Consider the following 17561-nt stretch of genomic DNA (forward strand, 5'->3'; position numbering starts at 1 on the left):
GCTTCAGCCTCTTGACTGCACAGTTTATTTTCCACTGAAACGCTATTATAATGCACAGTGTGACACCTGGTGCAATGCCCATCCAGGATGGCCCATGCAAGCACTGGACATTCCAGCTGTATGTGCTCCTGCATTCAAGTCAGCCATGACACCAACAAATATTCAGGCAGGATTTGAAGTTACAGGAATTTATCCCTTTACTCGAAACTGAATTTCAGACGACGCTATTTTGCCATCGTCAGTTACGGATAGACCAGATCCTAGCAAAGTATCAGAAGGATTGATGTTGCCGACTGAAGAATCATCATCACCTGCGTCGACACCAATTTCTACCGCTCGACGGTCAGCTGCTGAATCTTCCACCGATGAAGGCCAAGAAGTGGTAGGCCTAGGTCAACCTGCACAATCTGAAGAAGAACCACATTCGTCAACGTCAGAAATGGTCTGTTCGGTTGAGGGAACATAATACCATCAACGCTGCATGTATCAAATGACCACATGGAATCATTTGCTGAACCAGCTGCAGCAACCCCTACTGCGACTACTAGTAGGCTTAATGATCCAGAACCATCAGTGTCTACGAGTCCAGGTTCTTTGCATATTATTTGTCCACTGCCTAAAGCCGGGCCACGGAGTGAGAAACGGACAATTAGGAAAAGAGGTAGAACACGAATTCTTACTGACACTCCAGAAAAACAACTGATCGAGCAGTACACTGCAGCGAGAAGTTTGACTAAAAAGTCCAAGCAAAGCACAGGTCTGAGAAATAACGACAGTCAAGCAAAGAAAGATGGTGGCAAACAGAAGCGAGATAACAACCAGGACAAAAGGACAGCAAATAGGCGTAAAAAAACAGCAGTAGAAACATGAAAAACTCAAGACCGTTATGAAACAGCAGTCTCGCATAAGATGTCGTAGACCTTTGTTTCAGAGTGAGTGCTAGTTCTGATTCTGAATCAGAAAATTTCTGCCTCATTTGCACTGAGCCATATGGCAACAGCAAGTCACGAGAGCGTTGGGTTCAGTGCATTGTTTGTGAGATGTGGGCAGATGAAGCATGCACTGATGGTAGTTTGAGCTTTGTCTGCCAGAACTGTGACTCTAGTGATGACATGTGACTGTGCAGGCCTAACTGATCTGACAGTGACAAACATGTTTTTTAAATTTCATTCACATTTTTCTGATTTTCATAACTTTTCAGTTTCTTGCACTGGTAAGGCCCAGTGCTGAACATTTCTTGTAAGGCGTGGTGACTATCAATCATGAATGTGTTTGATTTTCAGCTATCTCAGTTATGTAACAGGGTGCTCAACTGCAGTAGTTAATACGACTAACGATGTCTTAACTTGCCCCATGTACTGTATCAACTTACCCCAGCATGGGGCATGTTGATACGAACCGGAGGGAGTTACTTTTCACCAAATTTCTTCTTTATTTGTTGACTGGAGAAAATATTATTATAGATTATAATGAAGGGATCAATCACTGGTTTGATGTATGGCATATGGCAAAAGGTAAATATGTTCCAGAGATCTTCATTGGTTATTTAATGTACCAAATTCTTTTTTCTCTTCACAGTCTAAAAAGAATCTGGTAAACTGGTATGAACTGATTCAAGACATAGTATTTTGTGACAAACTAATAACAAATGCATACATACTTTTTTGTTAATGCATTTAAATCATGCAAAACAATCAAGTTTTGCACATTTAGTCTAAAGTTATAAGAGCATTTCCCCAGCAATAATTACACAAATTTTCTAATAGGCTGCATTCAGTCATTATAAATCCATACAATTATTTCATGGCATTCCAAACGTTTGCTCATTACAAGAATCATATAATCAAGCTCACCCCAAGTTGGTCATCGTCACTAAGCCGCTTTGCACATTTTAAGGAATTCTAAGCATGTTTGTGATCATAACATAGTGTTGTATCAGTTACGCAATAGTATTTTTCAGCTATTTTATTTAATCTCGTTTTTTTAAAAAGTCTACAAAAAGCTGAAAGCAGTGGGGAAGAAAAAAGGAACAAATAGTGTATCACAGTGGGCACGGTCCATCAGCAACCACATGTATTGGTGTGCCGCTAGCAGCAAGGGCAATGGCGAGTTGGTGAGAAAGAAATGGACCAGCATCTTGAACCACATATCAGATGTCCATGAGGGTCATGGAGACTTGTTTCCCAAGTGTTTACATGACGATGTGACAAGAAACTGATCAAGTCAGGCTAGTTAATTTGTTGTACAATGTACTGATAATGTTAAATTTTAAATGAAGCAAACATATTACAGTTTTGAGCATATGAATATCCTACCCATCACTCCTTGTAATGATGGGTATTTGATAACTCACAGCATATATTGATGTAATTTTGTCTTCATTGTGTCAGTATGTTCTTAACAAATGCCATCTATTAAATCCTACTGAACTTTCATTATTAAAATTAACAATGCTTTTATAATTTTCACTTGGATGTAATTAAACAAACTTTTAAAGATATTGAAATACATTTTATTCTGCTGCATAGATCACACACACAGAATGTACATCTATTCATTATGCATAAATATCAGCAGACAGTATGCAATTAATTACTGACAATGTGTAATTTACATTTCTTAGCAGCAAGGCTCATGGGGAGGTTGAAAAAATTGTTTGCGGAAGACTACTGCTCAAAGACATACAGAAGCTGTCACCTGCAGAATAGACATCTAGAGTCCTTCCACAACACCATCTGCTTTTTTGCCGCGAAATCAAGACTACTTTTATGACCAGATGAAAGCAAGGTAAATAATTCTAGTTTCATGTTTTTATTGCAAGATCTATCACTTTTTGAAATACATGTATTTACCATGAAGCTGATTCGTATAAAATTAAAAGTATTAGGATTATATAATTTAAAAGTGACAGTAAGATAATGTACATCTGACTGAAATCATTATTTTCAGTTAAGGGTTATCATTTTTGTATTTCCAGACTGTGTCCCGCCACATTACACATCAATGAAAACTCATCAAGATCTCCAGCTGTAGCCAAGGATGGGAAAGCACAATATAAAATCTCCTTTCCTAAGGCTGGAAAGGGTGATCCAGTAGCGAATCAAGTAAAGGTCAAACAGAATTATGGTAAGCAATATAACACAGGTTAAATCATGTTGACATTTTTTATTAACAATTCTGAAAAATTGTCCATACGATGTTGAAGAACTACTCAACCTGTATATATACGTAAACTAGTATCAGCTATTTTAATGTAAATTGAAGTAGAAATATAAATTGTACAAAGCATTTGGATCACTTTTCTTTTTGGACGAATTTTATTTTATTTTCCATAGAAAAATGTACAACACTGTTAGCTGGCTATATGATTGTAATAAAACTCATATTTTCAGATTGTGTCCAAAAACTGATGCAGGAGGTTGTAATGCGGCGAGAATGATACAGTACATATCGCACGGCACATGAAGCTAGGGCCCGTGAAATGAACCCTCCACCGCCAGCTGTAGCCTCTTCATACAGAAAGAATTTGGTTCAAGATAAGGACTCAATAATTCAGGTACACTGTCAACGTTTTAATACCTGAAAGTGTAATTTGAACCAATAAAGTTTAGAACCTCAGTAGCTTCTGATTTATTATTTTGCTATTATACACATGTATTCACATATTTCTAGAAATGTCAGAAATTTTCATATTCGTCAGCCAGATGCGAGGATACTTGAATCCTGTGTAGGTTTCAGATGGGAAGGTCTTGCGAATCGTGCTCACTACACATGATGGTAATATCTTTCTATTTCTGCTACCAATTATCTTCCACACCCAGTGGACAAATCGTCTATATGCTATATGTCGGTAGACTCTGAAAGGACAAAATACAGTTTACTGAATAGTATTGTGTGCTCTCTTTCTATCTGACATACACATACAATTCAGCTGAATTGGTCCTAAATTTGTCATTTTCATTCGCAGACCACATTTGTTTTTAAACTGAACTTACCAAAGTGTGTGATATAAAAATGTTAATAAAAAAGGATTATACATAGGTTTTCGTTCATCTTCAATAGAGATTTTTTTGTTGTTGCTACTGCAAGATTAGTACTCACATGTGGATCTGTCGTTCTCCCTTAATCTACCATTTTATTGAATGTACTCATAAAATGACGTTTCTAAGACATGCATGTTTAAATATTTGCAATGAATCGCTCGTGGCTTGTGATGCCGGTAGAGGAACATTCTCCATTTTTTCTTCCAAGATCGACTGAGATTGGCAACAAATATTCTCTTCTTGGTTGGACATTAGCACACATTTACTACACAAGCACCTGTGTGGGAAAAAGGTTGAAATTATTAGAAAAAATGTTGCCTGTTTGATATTTTAAATGTCCATTTCTTTGAATAACATGCAACCAATTATGACATATACAAGTCCAAATCAATAACTATTGGATTAATCCAGGCTATAAAAAATGAAAATCAATTTCCAGCCCCCAAAAAGACCGCAATAAAAACTCTTCCTCTGACTTAACAGAAAATTAAAAAAAAGAAAATATATAACAGAAAATGATTTTTTTAAACGTGATCAGTACAAAATTCTAGCCCCCTACCCATTTATTCAATTAGATTTTATTATTCCTATTCAGTTTGGTATTTAAAATTAAAAGTAGTTTATAAATGATATTTGCAGATCTGTTCAGACTAAGATTACTTACCAATTTGCGTTTTCGAGCAACTGTGCTTCTTCTACACCAGGCAGACAATATTCCACTGGAGTCTCCAGATCATCGCCATTGTCAGACTCTGATGACCCCTGTTCATCTTTGTCACACAAATCTCTGGTTCATACATGTAAGGTTGGATGTTAATGGAATAGTCTACTTCGGGAATGTCGTCCACATCACTGTCATCGATGACAGTAGCCATAATTTAAAAATTCACTGGCAGTCACCATAATTTAAAAATTCAAACACAGCCAACTCATAGAACGCTCGAATTATCAACAATGCCGGTGTGTAGTGTCTCAAATGACGTCACATCTGCTATTTGTTCAGGGGGAGGGAAGCGCGTTGCTATATTCAAGACGGATCGGGAAAGATAATCGGTTTTTGTATAAATATCTTCGTAACGAGTAAGAATGAAAGGTAAACATTTTCAGAAAATTAACCTTATACATATAGCAATTTATATTTGAAGTTTGCGCGAATTTCAGTTTTGTATGTTTGTCCCCTTTAACGGACTTTCCATACTAATACGGCGTTATGTTGCGTACACTAGGGGCATGTTGATTACCTCATACTACATTAACTGCCGCGTAATTCGGTAAATTACCATAATGTGAGAGTTTAGAGTTGTATCTCTTGCACACATGTACACAGAAATTACACCGCTTGTTAAATATATATGAAGGGCAGATTTGTAATTGTCTTCGTTTTCCTTTTGCTTGATCTGAAGCAGATGACGCAGCATTTTCCTTCAATGTACATACATATATAGTCATGCATTTACCACTTCGCTGAAAATGGTCTTGTGCAGGGACTGGATATGAATGGCGAACAGGTCGTCCTTTACACTGAAAACTTCCGTTTAGACTGAAACGCGCAGACGATAACGGTGTTAGGATCCCACATGGGAATAATTAGGTTTGAAATTATAAATCAATAAATAAATGAACCAAGATATGTGCATCTTTTATCTCATTTGTGTTTTTCATCTTTTAAATCGATAGAGGAAACAAACGGGGAGGTATATTCAGACATTAATTCAGCTCCCATAGTAAGCATATGCAAACACCATGATATTTAACGTTCAATAACTATAAATTTCCGAGTGCTCATGATCAAACCTATATTTTTCAGATGAAACCTGGATAACAGCTTCTGCGTATAGACAAAATGAGCCGAGGCATTTTTTGAACCCATATGCTTTCAATTCCGCACCAGAGTCGTCTGCTAATTTCAGTAATGAGTTCCAATCTCAAGACGGTTAAAGGACTGAAATTCCATCAATAAATCAAGGTCTATTTTGCGAGTTACAACTATAAGATCTCAACAGATCTTTTTTTCTAAACAATTATTTCATTATGAACCAATTCTGGCCAGCCAAATCCAAATATATTGCATTTTATCCTCGCCTATTTCTGGAGATTGGTTCCCTTTTATACATACCATTAGTACCATGTGACCTACCGTCCCATCACCTATTTGTGAACGAACCCTCACCTCTACACGAACGCTATTTCTGGATATGCCCTCGATTTTATTCAGCTTTCACGTGTGTGGCCATTGGACATAGATCGACTTAGTTCCGCTATCTATTTAAAGACTAAAAGTCAAACCGTTCCGTTTATAAGAAAACGTCTAACCCTTGTAATATAATCTTAAACTGATTATCACACTCATACTGATACATAAATTCATATGTAAAATGATAAAACATTTGTTGTGACAAACGTAGGAACGACAATCGCCATCTACTTATCCTCTTGAAAATACTTTACTTAAAATGTTATCCCAGATAAAATATTCAGTCAATTACAATCAGCATATCCCATCTGTCTGCTCTCTCTCTCTCTCTCTCTCTCTCTCTCTCTTGTTTTCTTAAAATGAATTTAGGATTCTTTTCTTACATTGTTCACATTTAAAATCAATTACGTTACATTATTTTAAAGTATAAAAAGGAAAACCAGCAACTTGATTTGTGTGAAGTGCTCAGCTTCAGTTACATAGACATTTTGACGATGGAGTAGGCTACCTCTCACACGGACGTAACGTTATCAAACAGATATGCAAAGTAAAATTCATAGATAAAAAGTCAGATGTGCAGAGCAATAGAAACAGGATAGATGGAAAAAACAAAGGAGAACTAATAATTATTTCAAAAACATTGATAACTTATCTTCAAAATAAAGCATCAGAAGATAGGCATGAAAATATTTGACAAATCAAAGAGGCAATGTGAAGGTTTCGAAAATACACAGTATGTAGCCATAAATAAGTTCCAACATTTCGTAATTTCAGAGTTCTATTTTAGCATTAGCAGTAAGTAGTACATCATTTGCTCGCATGCAGGTATATTCGACTGGTACTATGTACAGCGAAAAATTCATAAAAATCAGATTTGCCTGCTAAACAATTGGCCCCACAAGGTAAAAGAGTTTACACCCCACACCCACAACGGGCTACAAAATTAATGCACATTTTTTATATACCGGTAGGTACAAATAAGACGTTGTTGATTTAGAGGAAATCTAGCAAACATTTAAGACAAAAAGATGATAGAAATCACTGGCACAGAAAACTGATGTATATTAGGAGTGTCAACAAAAGACAGGGTGCAAAGTTTCTGTTCCTTATACCAAAGTTTTTTTTAAAAAAATCCTGATAACAAGGGGGTCATCATTATCATTATCGTCATCGTCACCATCATCCGAAAAAAATTAAAATTATGATCCTTCCTACTCAGTAGCACTTTTGGTCCATTCCTCTGCTGTGATTTACAGGAAGGATCCGTGCACAGATTTGTCGACACTGGCCAATGATCCTATTCAATCGCCGCAGGATTCTTCACACAAACATATAATAAAAGCCAAAACCAGCTTCGTTAGATTAAGTTTCAAACTTAATCAGTGTATCTTCCGTCTTTAATTACACGGTTAGAAACTTTTGAAAATACCAAACCAATTATTTGGCGGAACGAATATTTGTACTCTTATAGAATTACCTATTAGCATATATATCCTATTTTATCTTGTGGAAAAAATAACGTCTTTACATGAAGTAAAAAAAAACTACATTGAAAGCAATCCTTGACCCGGCAATGGTCCAAATTGTTTGTACTATTTCAGTCACCGTTAAAACCTGAGAAACGTCTTATTTTATGGCAAACACAATATTGAGCATTTTTCCTCAGAAAGTGAACATACTAAAAAAAGCAAACCATAAGTATTACCTCTAACTCAATCAACGACAGTAAATGATTCCGGGTCAACATTCTGAAATATAGATGAACATCTGTAAAAGATACAAGGCAAAACCGAAGAAAATTACTGGAGGAACATAGTTTTGTAATAATGCTTGCAATTTGTCTGATTGGTACTGAATGTCATTCATTCATTCATTCTTTCATTCATTCATTCATTCATTCATTCATTCATTCATTCATTCATACATTCATTCCCTCTTTATTTCCTCCTTTCGGAAAATATATTGGTACAGACACGAGAATGATAAGGACAAGACGTATAATTACATATATTAATCACAAACTCGTATATATAATGGTACAATCGCACATAGAAATTACATATTCATATATATATATATATATATATATATATATATATATATATATATATATATATATATATAGGAACACATTTTGTTTGTGGAATTCTGAGAGCGTTTTCTATCAATAAAATGGATCATTCTTACATTCTCTGACTCAACATAATACATGAGGTACACAATACAAGTATCAAATTTGAGAACTAGTAGATTATTACATAAATATTTATGAGCAGTTATATACATACGTAAACAAATATGTGCAGTCAAGTTATCCGTGAGGTAACCCAGCGGGATGATTTTGAGTTAATCCATTTATTTGTCCCTGTTTCGTTAGTTAGGCGTAAAAAGTCACCAGCTAACAAGCATTCCTATTAGTTACGAAATTCATATAGGCTTCCTGCAGAAAAAACAGCAGCTGACATCATGAAATTTATGTAGACTCAAATTTGTGTGTCAGACTCATCAAATATATGGACAAGATTTGCTTGTATCTTGTGAATAATAGATATATCCGTTGTTGTTGTTGTTGTAGGGCTTAACGCCATTTTTCAGCACAAGATAGGCTATACATGGCGGCCAGTATTAATGGTGGAGGAAGAACCCGGAAAACCCCCGGAAAGAACCACCGACCCACGAGAAGCTACTGGCAAGCTTTCTCACATAACCACATTAGCCGAATCCGAGACTCGAACCGACGCAGACAGAGGTGAGATGGCAGTGATCCGTAACTGTGAACGCTTTAGACCACTCGGCCACTCGGGGCCCCAGGATATATCCGCGTTGGTGAAAAACTAAGTGCTTTTATCCGTGGCGAATTCACGAGATGAAATATATTTGTTATTCACTCAAAATAAGCAAATATTATTTTATTCCATACCAAAACATATATTGCCCGGCAATATGTATAACAGAATGAAGTTTCAGATTTCCAACGGTATCTGGCTCAATAATGTCGGCTGTTTACCGTTTATGTTCTATTTTGTATTGAGGAGATTCGCAAAGTAGATATTAGCAATAACAGAATTCTCGTTCTCAAGTCAAGGTTAAAAAAATATATAAACAAAATAAAATCTAAGAAAAATCGGTAGCACCTTGTGAGAACTGAAGCTGGTACCCCTACGCGACAGGGGCCATACTTACCACTTAAAATTGATACTTAAAAAATGGCAAATCAAATTTCATCGTTATAACATTATCGATGTATATTGTCTTCAGTGATGATCAAAATTATTTCTCTTATTAAATCCACTATTTCAAAGACAAACATAAAATTAAAACATTTTCTTTTATTACAGTGTCCAAGTACCAGGCTTACGTTTCCATATTGCAAACATAATATCACGTGCAAATACCGATCATCTTAATCCGTCGGTGAATGTCTGGAAATGAAATTACATGAAAACAACCACACATTATATTTGATACGTTCCGATGTTATCATCTTTGTGCAGGAATCTGTGTCCGTATTCATACTTTGCAAAATATCAATATTTGGTGTATCTGTCTTTAAAATGTGTATTTTCCCTCCTTGAACTACTCGTTAGTGTTTGTCCAGCAAACCCTTTTAAAGACTTTCACTCGCAACTTTGGTCATATTGATCTGATTATGATTGTTGTTGTATCTGGGGTATTTTAAAGAAATGACTAATCTGTAAAGATGACAGGGCGTAAAGTTTCGCGTTTTCTACACACAGGTAAACACTTGCATGCAAAAATAGCTATTAAAAAGATTCGTGTTTTCTACACACAGGTATACACTTGCATGCAAACATAGCTATTAAAAAATGGTTTCTATTTAATCATCTAGGTTTAAACCATCAGAAGTTACCAAGTTTAAAACGTATATCGAGATGATCTCAAATTGAAACAATGCGCTATATGAGAAAAAGATTTTTAAAAAAGAGAGCTAAAATACGCAATAAACAAAAGCATTTCACAACTTGCGAGTTTAGTCAGAAGTAATCCCGTGGCAACAATTGTTAATATCAACCGCGAAATAAACTCTAAACATATATTGTATGAGCTATAAAAAACTAATATGATGATTATACTACCACCATTACTACTACTACTACTGTTGCTTCTACTACTACTACCAATAATAATAATAATAATAATAATAATAAAAGCACCATTATATAATTGTAGCTATCACTGTAGTAGTGGTGGTGGTGATGATGGTAGTATGAGTAGTATTTTATAATGTAAACAAAAAAGATATTTCCGTGACATACTTGAAATTCTTGTTTTAATCATGAGATAAACTTTACAGTGAATTATAATAAAATGTTTTAAAGATGACGGGTAAAAGTTATCTCAAAATATTGTACTGTACATAAGTATTCATTCTGTATAATACATACAGTGCTCGATACATAAGTATTCATTCTGCATACTACATACCGTGCTCTATACACAAATATTCATTCTGCATAATACATACAGTGCTCTATACATAAATATTCATTCTGCATAATACATACAGTGCTCGATACATAAGTATTCATTCTGCATAATACATACCGTGCTCTATACACAAATATTCATTATGCATAATACATACCGTGCTCTATACACAAATATTCATTCTGCATAATACATACAGTGCTCTATACATAAATATTCATTCTGCATAATACATACCTTGCTCTGTACACAAATATTCATTCTGCAAAATACATAGTGTTCGAAACATAAGTATTCATTCTGCATAATACATACAGTGCTCTATACACAAGTATTCATTCTGCATAATAAATACCGTGCTCTATACACAAATATTCATTCTGCATAAAACATATCGTGCTCCATACACAAATATTCATTCTGCATAATACATACAGTGCTCTACATAAATATTCATTCTGCATAATACATACCGTGCTCTATACACAAATATTCATTCTGCAAAATACATACAGTGCTCGATACATAAGTATTCATTCTGCATAATACATACAGTGCTCTATACACAAGTATTCATTCTGCATAATAAATACCGTGCTCTATACACAAATATTCATTCTGCATAATACATACCGTGCTCTATACACAAGTATTCATTCTGCATAATAAATACCGTGCTCTATACACAAATATTCATTCTGCATAATACATACCGTGCTCTATAGACAAGTATTCATTCTGCATAATAAATACCGTGCTCTATACACAAATATTCATTCTGCATAATACATACCGTGCTCTATAGACAAGTATTCATTCTGCATAATAAATACCGTGCTCTATACATAAATATTCATTCTGCATAATACATACAGTGCTCTATACACAAGTATTCATTCTGCATAATAAATACCGTGCTCTATAGACAAGTATTCATTCTGCATAATAAATACAGTGCTCGATACATAAGTATTCATTCTGCATAATACATACCTTGCTCTATAGACAAGTATTCATTCTGCATAATAAATACCGTGCTCTATACATAAATATTCATTCTGCATAATACATACCGTGCTCTATAGACAAGTATTCATTCTGCATAATAAATACCGTGCTCTATACACAAATATTCATTCTGCAAAATACATACAGTGCTCGATACATAAGTATTCATTCTGCATAATACATACAGTGCTCTATACACAAGTATTCATTCTGCATAATAAATACCGTGCTCTATACACAAATATTCATTCTGCATAATACATACCGTGCTCTATAGACAAGTATTCATTCTGCATAATAAATACCGTGCTCTATACATAAATATTCATTCTGCATAATACATACCGTGCTCTATAGACAAGTATTCATTCTGCATAATAAATACCGTGCTCTATACATAAATATTCATTCTGCATAATACATACCGTGCTCTATAGACAAGTATTCATTCTGCATAATAAATACCGTGCTCTATACACAAATATTCATTCTGCATAATACATACCGTGCTCTATAGACAAGTATTCATTCTGCATAATAAATACCGTGCTCTATACATAAATATTCATTCTGCATAATACATACCGTGCTCTATAGACAAGTATTCATTCTGCATAATAAATACCGTGCTCTATACATAAATATTCATTCTGCATAATACATACCGTGCTCTATACATAAATATTCATTCTGCATAATAAATACCGTGCTCTATACATAAATATTCATTCTGCATAATACATACCGTGCTCTATAGACAAGTATTCATTCTGCATAATAAATACCGTGCTCTATACATAAATATTCATTCTGCATAATACATACAGTGCTCGATACATAAGTATTCATTCTGCATAATACATACCGTGCTCTATACATAAATATTCATTCTGCATAATACATACCGTGCTCTATACATAAATATTCATTCTGCATAATACATACCGTGCTCTATACATAAATATTCATTCTGCATAATACATACCGTGCTCTATAGACAAGTATTCATTCTGCATAATAAATACCGTGCTCTATACATAAATATTCATTCTGCATAATACATACAGTGCTCGATACATAAATATTCATTCTGCATAATAAATACCGTGCTCTATATATCTGTAATATAATAATATATACAAAGACAAATATATCACTTGAAGCGCACGTATACGTTTTGTGTTTGTATTAACAATTGTACGTATTTTTTTTTTTGTTGTTGACGTAGCGAGCAGCCGTAATATTTTTCTAGAGATGGATTATTATACCAAGGTTTCTCTAAATTCTTTTCTCTTAAATCTTGATAATATTTACAAATAAAAAATGCAAGATATTCATCTTCTACAAATGCCAAATGACACTGATCGCAAATGTAACAAAAACGATATGAAGTAGTAACACTATAATGTCTACCAATCTCTGTTTTAAAAAAATCCAACAGTTTATGACTCAGATATACATGGCAGGTTTAACCAAACTGGCGAACAAGGAGCCAAGAAGGGGTGGGGGCAAAAACGAAGTTGTCAGGTTATTCATTTGCCATTATTAAATATGAAGACTAAATAATGAAATTAGCAAATTGTCAATCCGAATGTGTATTATTACTAATGAACAGTTCATAATAAGCGATGCCTTCCTTGGTGTGTGTGGGGGGGGGGGGGTCTCCTAGGGCGCAAAATACCCTTGCACAGGCCCTGATTACATCTGAATCTTGAAGGAGCTTTACTGGTATAAATAAATAGGTAATCTTATTGAAGGATACTTCTCGACATTTAATAATGTCTTATAATTTTCTTAATTCCTACATTTTGACGAATGTATATTTTTATCATGTATTTTGACTAGCGCAACCCCTTATTATATGAGAGATGAATCAAACGATATACTATGATAGCATTAGAAAATACTAAAATTCTCATTTGGATTATTTCTAGAGTTCATAACAAAATGTATATCATAATAATTGTAGATTCATTCTGTCCAAACTTTAGCGCCAACCTTGTATTTTTGAAAATATAATGTCATTAACTTCATTTTCTTATCCGCAATTTTTCATTACCGATAGGAAAGTCCCAGAATCATCCTCTTCCTTAATCTGGAAGGCAGTTCTAAATATTCTGTAACGTGATGAATGGCTGGTTTCTGTTAAAGTTGTCATGTTGTCGGCTTAAACAAGAAATCAATTTTAATACGGTGGAATAGTCATCATAATAACGACAATAATACTCTGTTAATCGGGAATCCGACTGGCCGAGTTCTCTAAAGCGCTCACCGTTACGGATCACTGCCGTCTCAACTCTGTCTGCGTGGGTTTGAGTCTCGGGCTCGGTAAATGTGGGTACGTGAGAAAGCTTGCCAGTAGCTTCTCGTGGGTCGGTGGTTATTTCTGAGGTTCTTCCTCCACCATTGATACTGACCGCCATGTATAGTCTATCATGTGATTGTGCTTAAAATGGCGTTAAACCCTACAAAAACAAAACTGTTAAATTTAACCGAAGATTTTCTTTAAAAGTCTCAGTAAAAGTTGTGTCTCCTGTTACACTATATAAGTCCAATAATCAATCTTCTCAATAAAATAAAAAGCTTATTTTATTATTTAAACTCCTAATGAAATTGCTTGTTTGGTGAAGTTAATATAAATACTGTTGCTTTACCTCATCATAAAATAACTTATATTTAGATAAGAAACACAAAAGCTATTTGGATCAAAACGTACAACTAAATATCACAGTGTACAAATTTTATATTTTATTTTCATACATTATACTGGATACATTAGAAACAGAGAAATTGTAAACAAAAGCAGAAAAGAAACGTTTAGTTAAAACTGAATAGTTTCATGAAAATAATACATGTTTAAAGACTAAAACACCCTTCCAATTAAACATCTACATTTGTTTTCACAATACCTCGTTGAATGGTCGGTGGATTATGTAATTTTCGTTAAATGCAACTTTTGATAAAGATAATTACAGAAGATAATCACACAGTTTATTGTGTGAAAATAAAATCTATTTTATTTTTGATAGATTTATCAGCATATATGATTTTTCATTTCCGACGACTTTACTTACCGATCCATTAACACCTTTCTCCCAGGTCACCAAACTCGTTGTTTTCAAAAATCCCGTCTGAGGGATGATACCGTCCATGATTATAAAGCAGGATGATGTTATCGATTCGTTGTTTATTTCGAAAACAGGAATGGAACGGAAGTAATACTTGACCACTTTATTCTGTCACGCAACAAATTTAAAGACGCTACTTACTATGATCCCTAGTTGCTCTCTTTTATACTTAAGTGGGATCACACACCAAAAACACCCATCATAATCAGTACAAGTTTGGGGTTTGATCTATCGAAGTATAAGAGTATTAACCAAGTATGTTATAAAGACTTTTTCACTGTTTTCATGTTCTATAGGAGAACAATACAAAATCAAAGATCCTACCCCTTGGAAAAACTGCACGCCCAAAACAAACCTGTCTGCCCAGAACTTAGGATCCAAACTGCAAAACCCACCAAAAATACTAACAGAAATCCAGAAAATCATCGAAGAAACATACTCTGGATTTCTTAAAATCTACACAGACGGATCTAAATGGAAGGAACTAAACAGAACTGCTGCTGCTACCGTGGTGCCGCAACAACAAGTTGAATTTGGTGCAAGACTCCCGGATGGCTGCTCCATTTACACAGCAGAATTCTGGGCAATAAATGAAGCCCTCAACTGGATTAAGACCCAAAACAAGAGCCAGTACGTCATTATAACAGACTCTCTAAGCGTACTAAAATCATTAGAGACTGGCACGTCAAAAAGTAGAGCAAATATGCTAGAAGACACTATGTTATCCATCAGGAAGATCGAAGATAAACAACAAACCATCGAATTCCTATGGGTACCTTCTCACATCAGTCTGATTATCAACGATACACTGACCGAAGGGCGAAATAAAATCTCCTGAACAATGCAACAGAAACACTTAATTACAGTGTGTATGAGATATATAGCCAGATAAGAAGCAAAATGAACAAGAAATGGCAGCAGCTCTGGGATAATGCCAACAAGGGCAGGCATTTATACCAGCTGCAAAAAGAGGCCACAAGGGTAATCAAGACACCTAAAATCATGGAAATCGTCGACATCCGAATTATCAATAGGATCAAAACAGGAAAATCTTTACCCCGAAGCAGCTTTGGGAAACATTTCAAGAAGGAATTGAACCAAACTACTGTCCACATTACCCTGCTGCAGAAACACTGTACCACGTATTCAACACCTGTCCCAGATACCATAATCAACGAGTCGGTTTCCAAGATTACCAAAAGAAAATTAATTCCCCACAACATGCCCTGAATGTTTGGACAAGGTACGCAACAAAAACATCGATACCACATACATGAACATAATAAGGTACCTCAAACACATTAACATACATGGCAACATAAATACACCCACAAGTAATTATAATAACAATTAATAGATGGGCTAAAGCAGTAAGGTAAGACTGCTAGCTCAAAGCGCACGCTCATGGTTGTTGCTGTTGTGTGGGGTTGGGGGGTTGGGGGGCTTGAATGTAGGCATGCAGCTAACACAATACTAACCCGCATGGTCTGAGAAAAACAACACATATATTCATATAACTATCTATATATATATTATAAAGGTGGCAAACATCCGCCAACAGACCCATATAAACACGACAACAAGAGTGGTAAGATATAAATAAACACAAAACAATTCTTAGGCTCCAACCATCTTAAGACTATAAGGTGACCTAAGCCCAGTCATCAGGCCCTACACACAAGGGGGAACTAAATTAACAACAACACAATCCCCAGTTATTAACACGATATGTAAATCCAACACTGATACTCAGACCAAACAAACTAATTTAAACAACAAAAAGGGGCACGATATACCTTCCAAATTCAATATAGTTATTTAAAAAAGAATCACGGCGATAAAAGACCAGTCGCAAACATCAAGATCTTAGGCAATGGAAATCGAGTCGACACAGAACAGCAAACTCTAGCAAAACAGCCAAACACTACAACAGCACGAATAAGAAAGAAAGATTGTAACACAGAATGAAGAAGGAGTAAAGAAGAAACCGGACATCGACTTTCAAACTGCCAATTTATATGAGGTTCTTCATTTGGCTTTTGAAGACCTCTTTGGATAAAAGCTCTATCCCTACAACCCAAACTCGATCCTTTGTATACCACCATCAAAAATTCAAACCGAAAGTAAACACAGCGTGACCCAAACATGTATAGGGTGCCTGACACCTAGCTGATTGATAACATTTCGGAAAATCAAAAATACACCATGTACACCAAATAACAACTTTAATGAAAAATAGTAATGAAATTACACAACTCAAAGGATTAGGAAAATTACACGAGTGGCTTACATAATATTTGGAATAGATTTCTGTCCACTAGTACAACTGGACTTGATTTGATCCCGCGGGTCCCTTGCCTCCTTGCCTCCTTGCCTCGGCCGGACATTTTCATGAATTAAAAAGTGCGACATTCGCACATAAAAGCGGGACTGTAGTGGCTCCATTCCTAGTCCCGATCAATTGAAAATCTCGACCTTCGAGATTTAACCAGTCGCGAAAGCACTAGCTGCGTAGGTGACTTAAATCTTTTAATTGATTGACTGATCTATATGTCGATACAATCATTTTAGTTCTGGATTAGGTAAAATGTGTTTATTTATTTATTTACTTATTTATTTATTTATGTAATGAATTATCTATTTATCTATTTTTTACCACCCATTCCTCGATGAATCCAACCCTTCACACACACACACACACACACACACATACATATATATATATATATATATATATAT

General features: G+C 35.0%; 1 protein-coding gene and 1 long non-coding RNA gene across 2 annotated transcripts; one reads left to right on the top strand and one right to left on the bottom strand.

The window, feature by feature from the left end:
* Positions 1-2627: 2627 nt before the first annotated feature.
* Positions 2628-3154, top strand: LOC149780185 (uncharacterized). The gene is made up of 2 exons (XM_089936932.1): positions 2628-2787; positions 2978-3154. Exons 1-2 carry the CDS (start codon positions 2777-2779, stop codon positions 3147-3149), a joined length of 183 nt encoding a protein of 60 aa, XP_089793058.1. The 5' UTR covers positions 2628-2776; the 3' UTR covers positions 3150-3154.
* Positions 3151-8237, bottom strand: LOC149780186 (uncharacterized). Its single transcript, XR_016415021.1, has 2 exons — positions 4708-8237; positions 3151-4320 (listed from the first exon to the last, which is right to left on the bottom strand). It is a non-coding gene; the product is annotated as an uncharacterized LOC149780186 (long non-coding RNA).
* Between the last annotated feature and the right edge of the window lie 9324 nt (positions 8238-17561).

Source organism: Sinohyriopsis cumingii, chromosome 16 (genome assembly GCF_028554795.1).
Source record: "Sinohyriopsis cumingii isolate HCF-2022 chromosome 16, ASM2855479v2, whole genome shotgun sequence".
NCBI lineage: Eukaryota > Metazoa > Mollusca > Bivalvia > Unionida > Unionidae > Sinohyriopsis > Sinohyriopsis cumingii.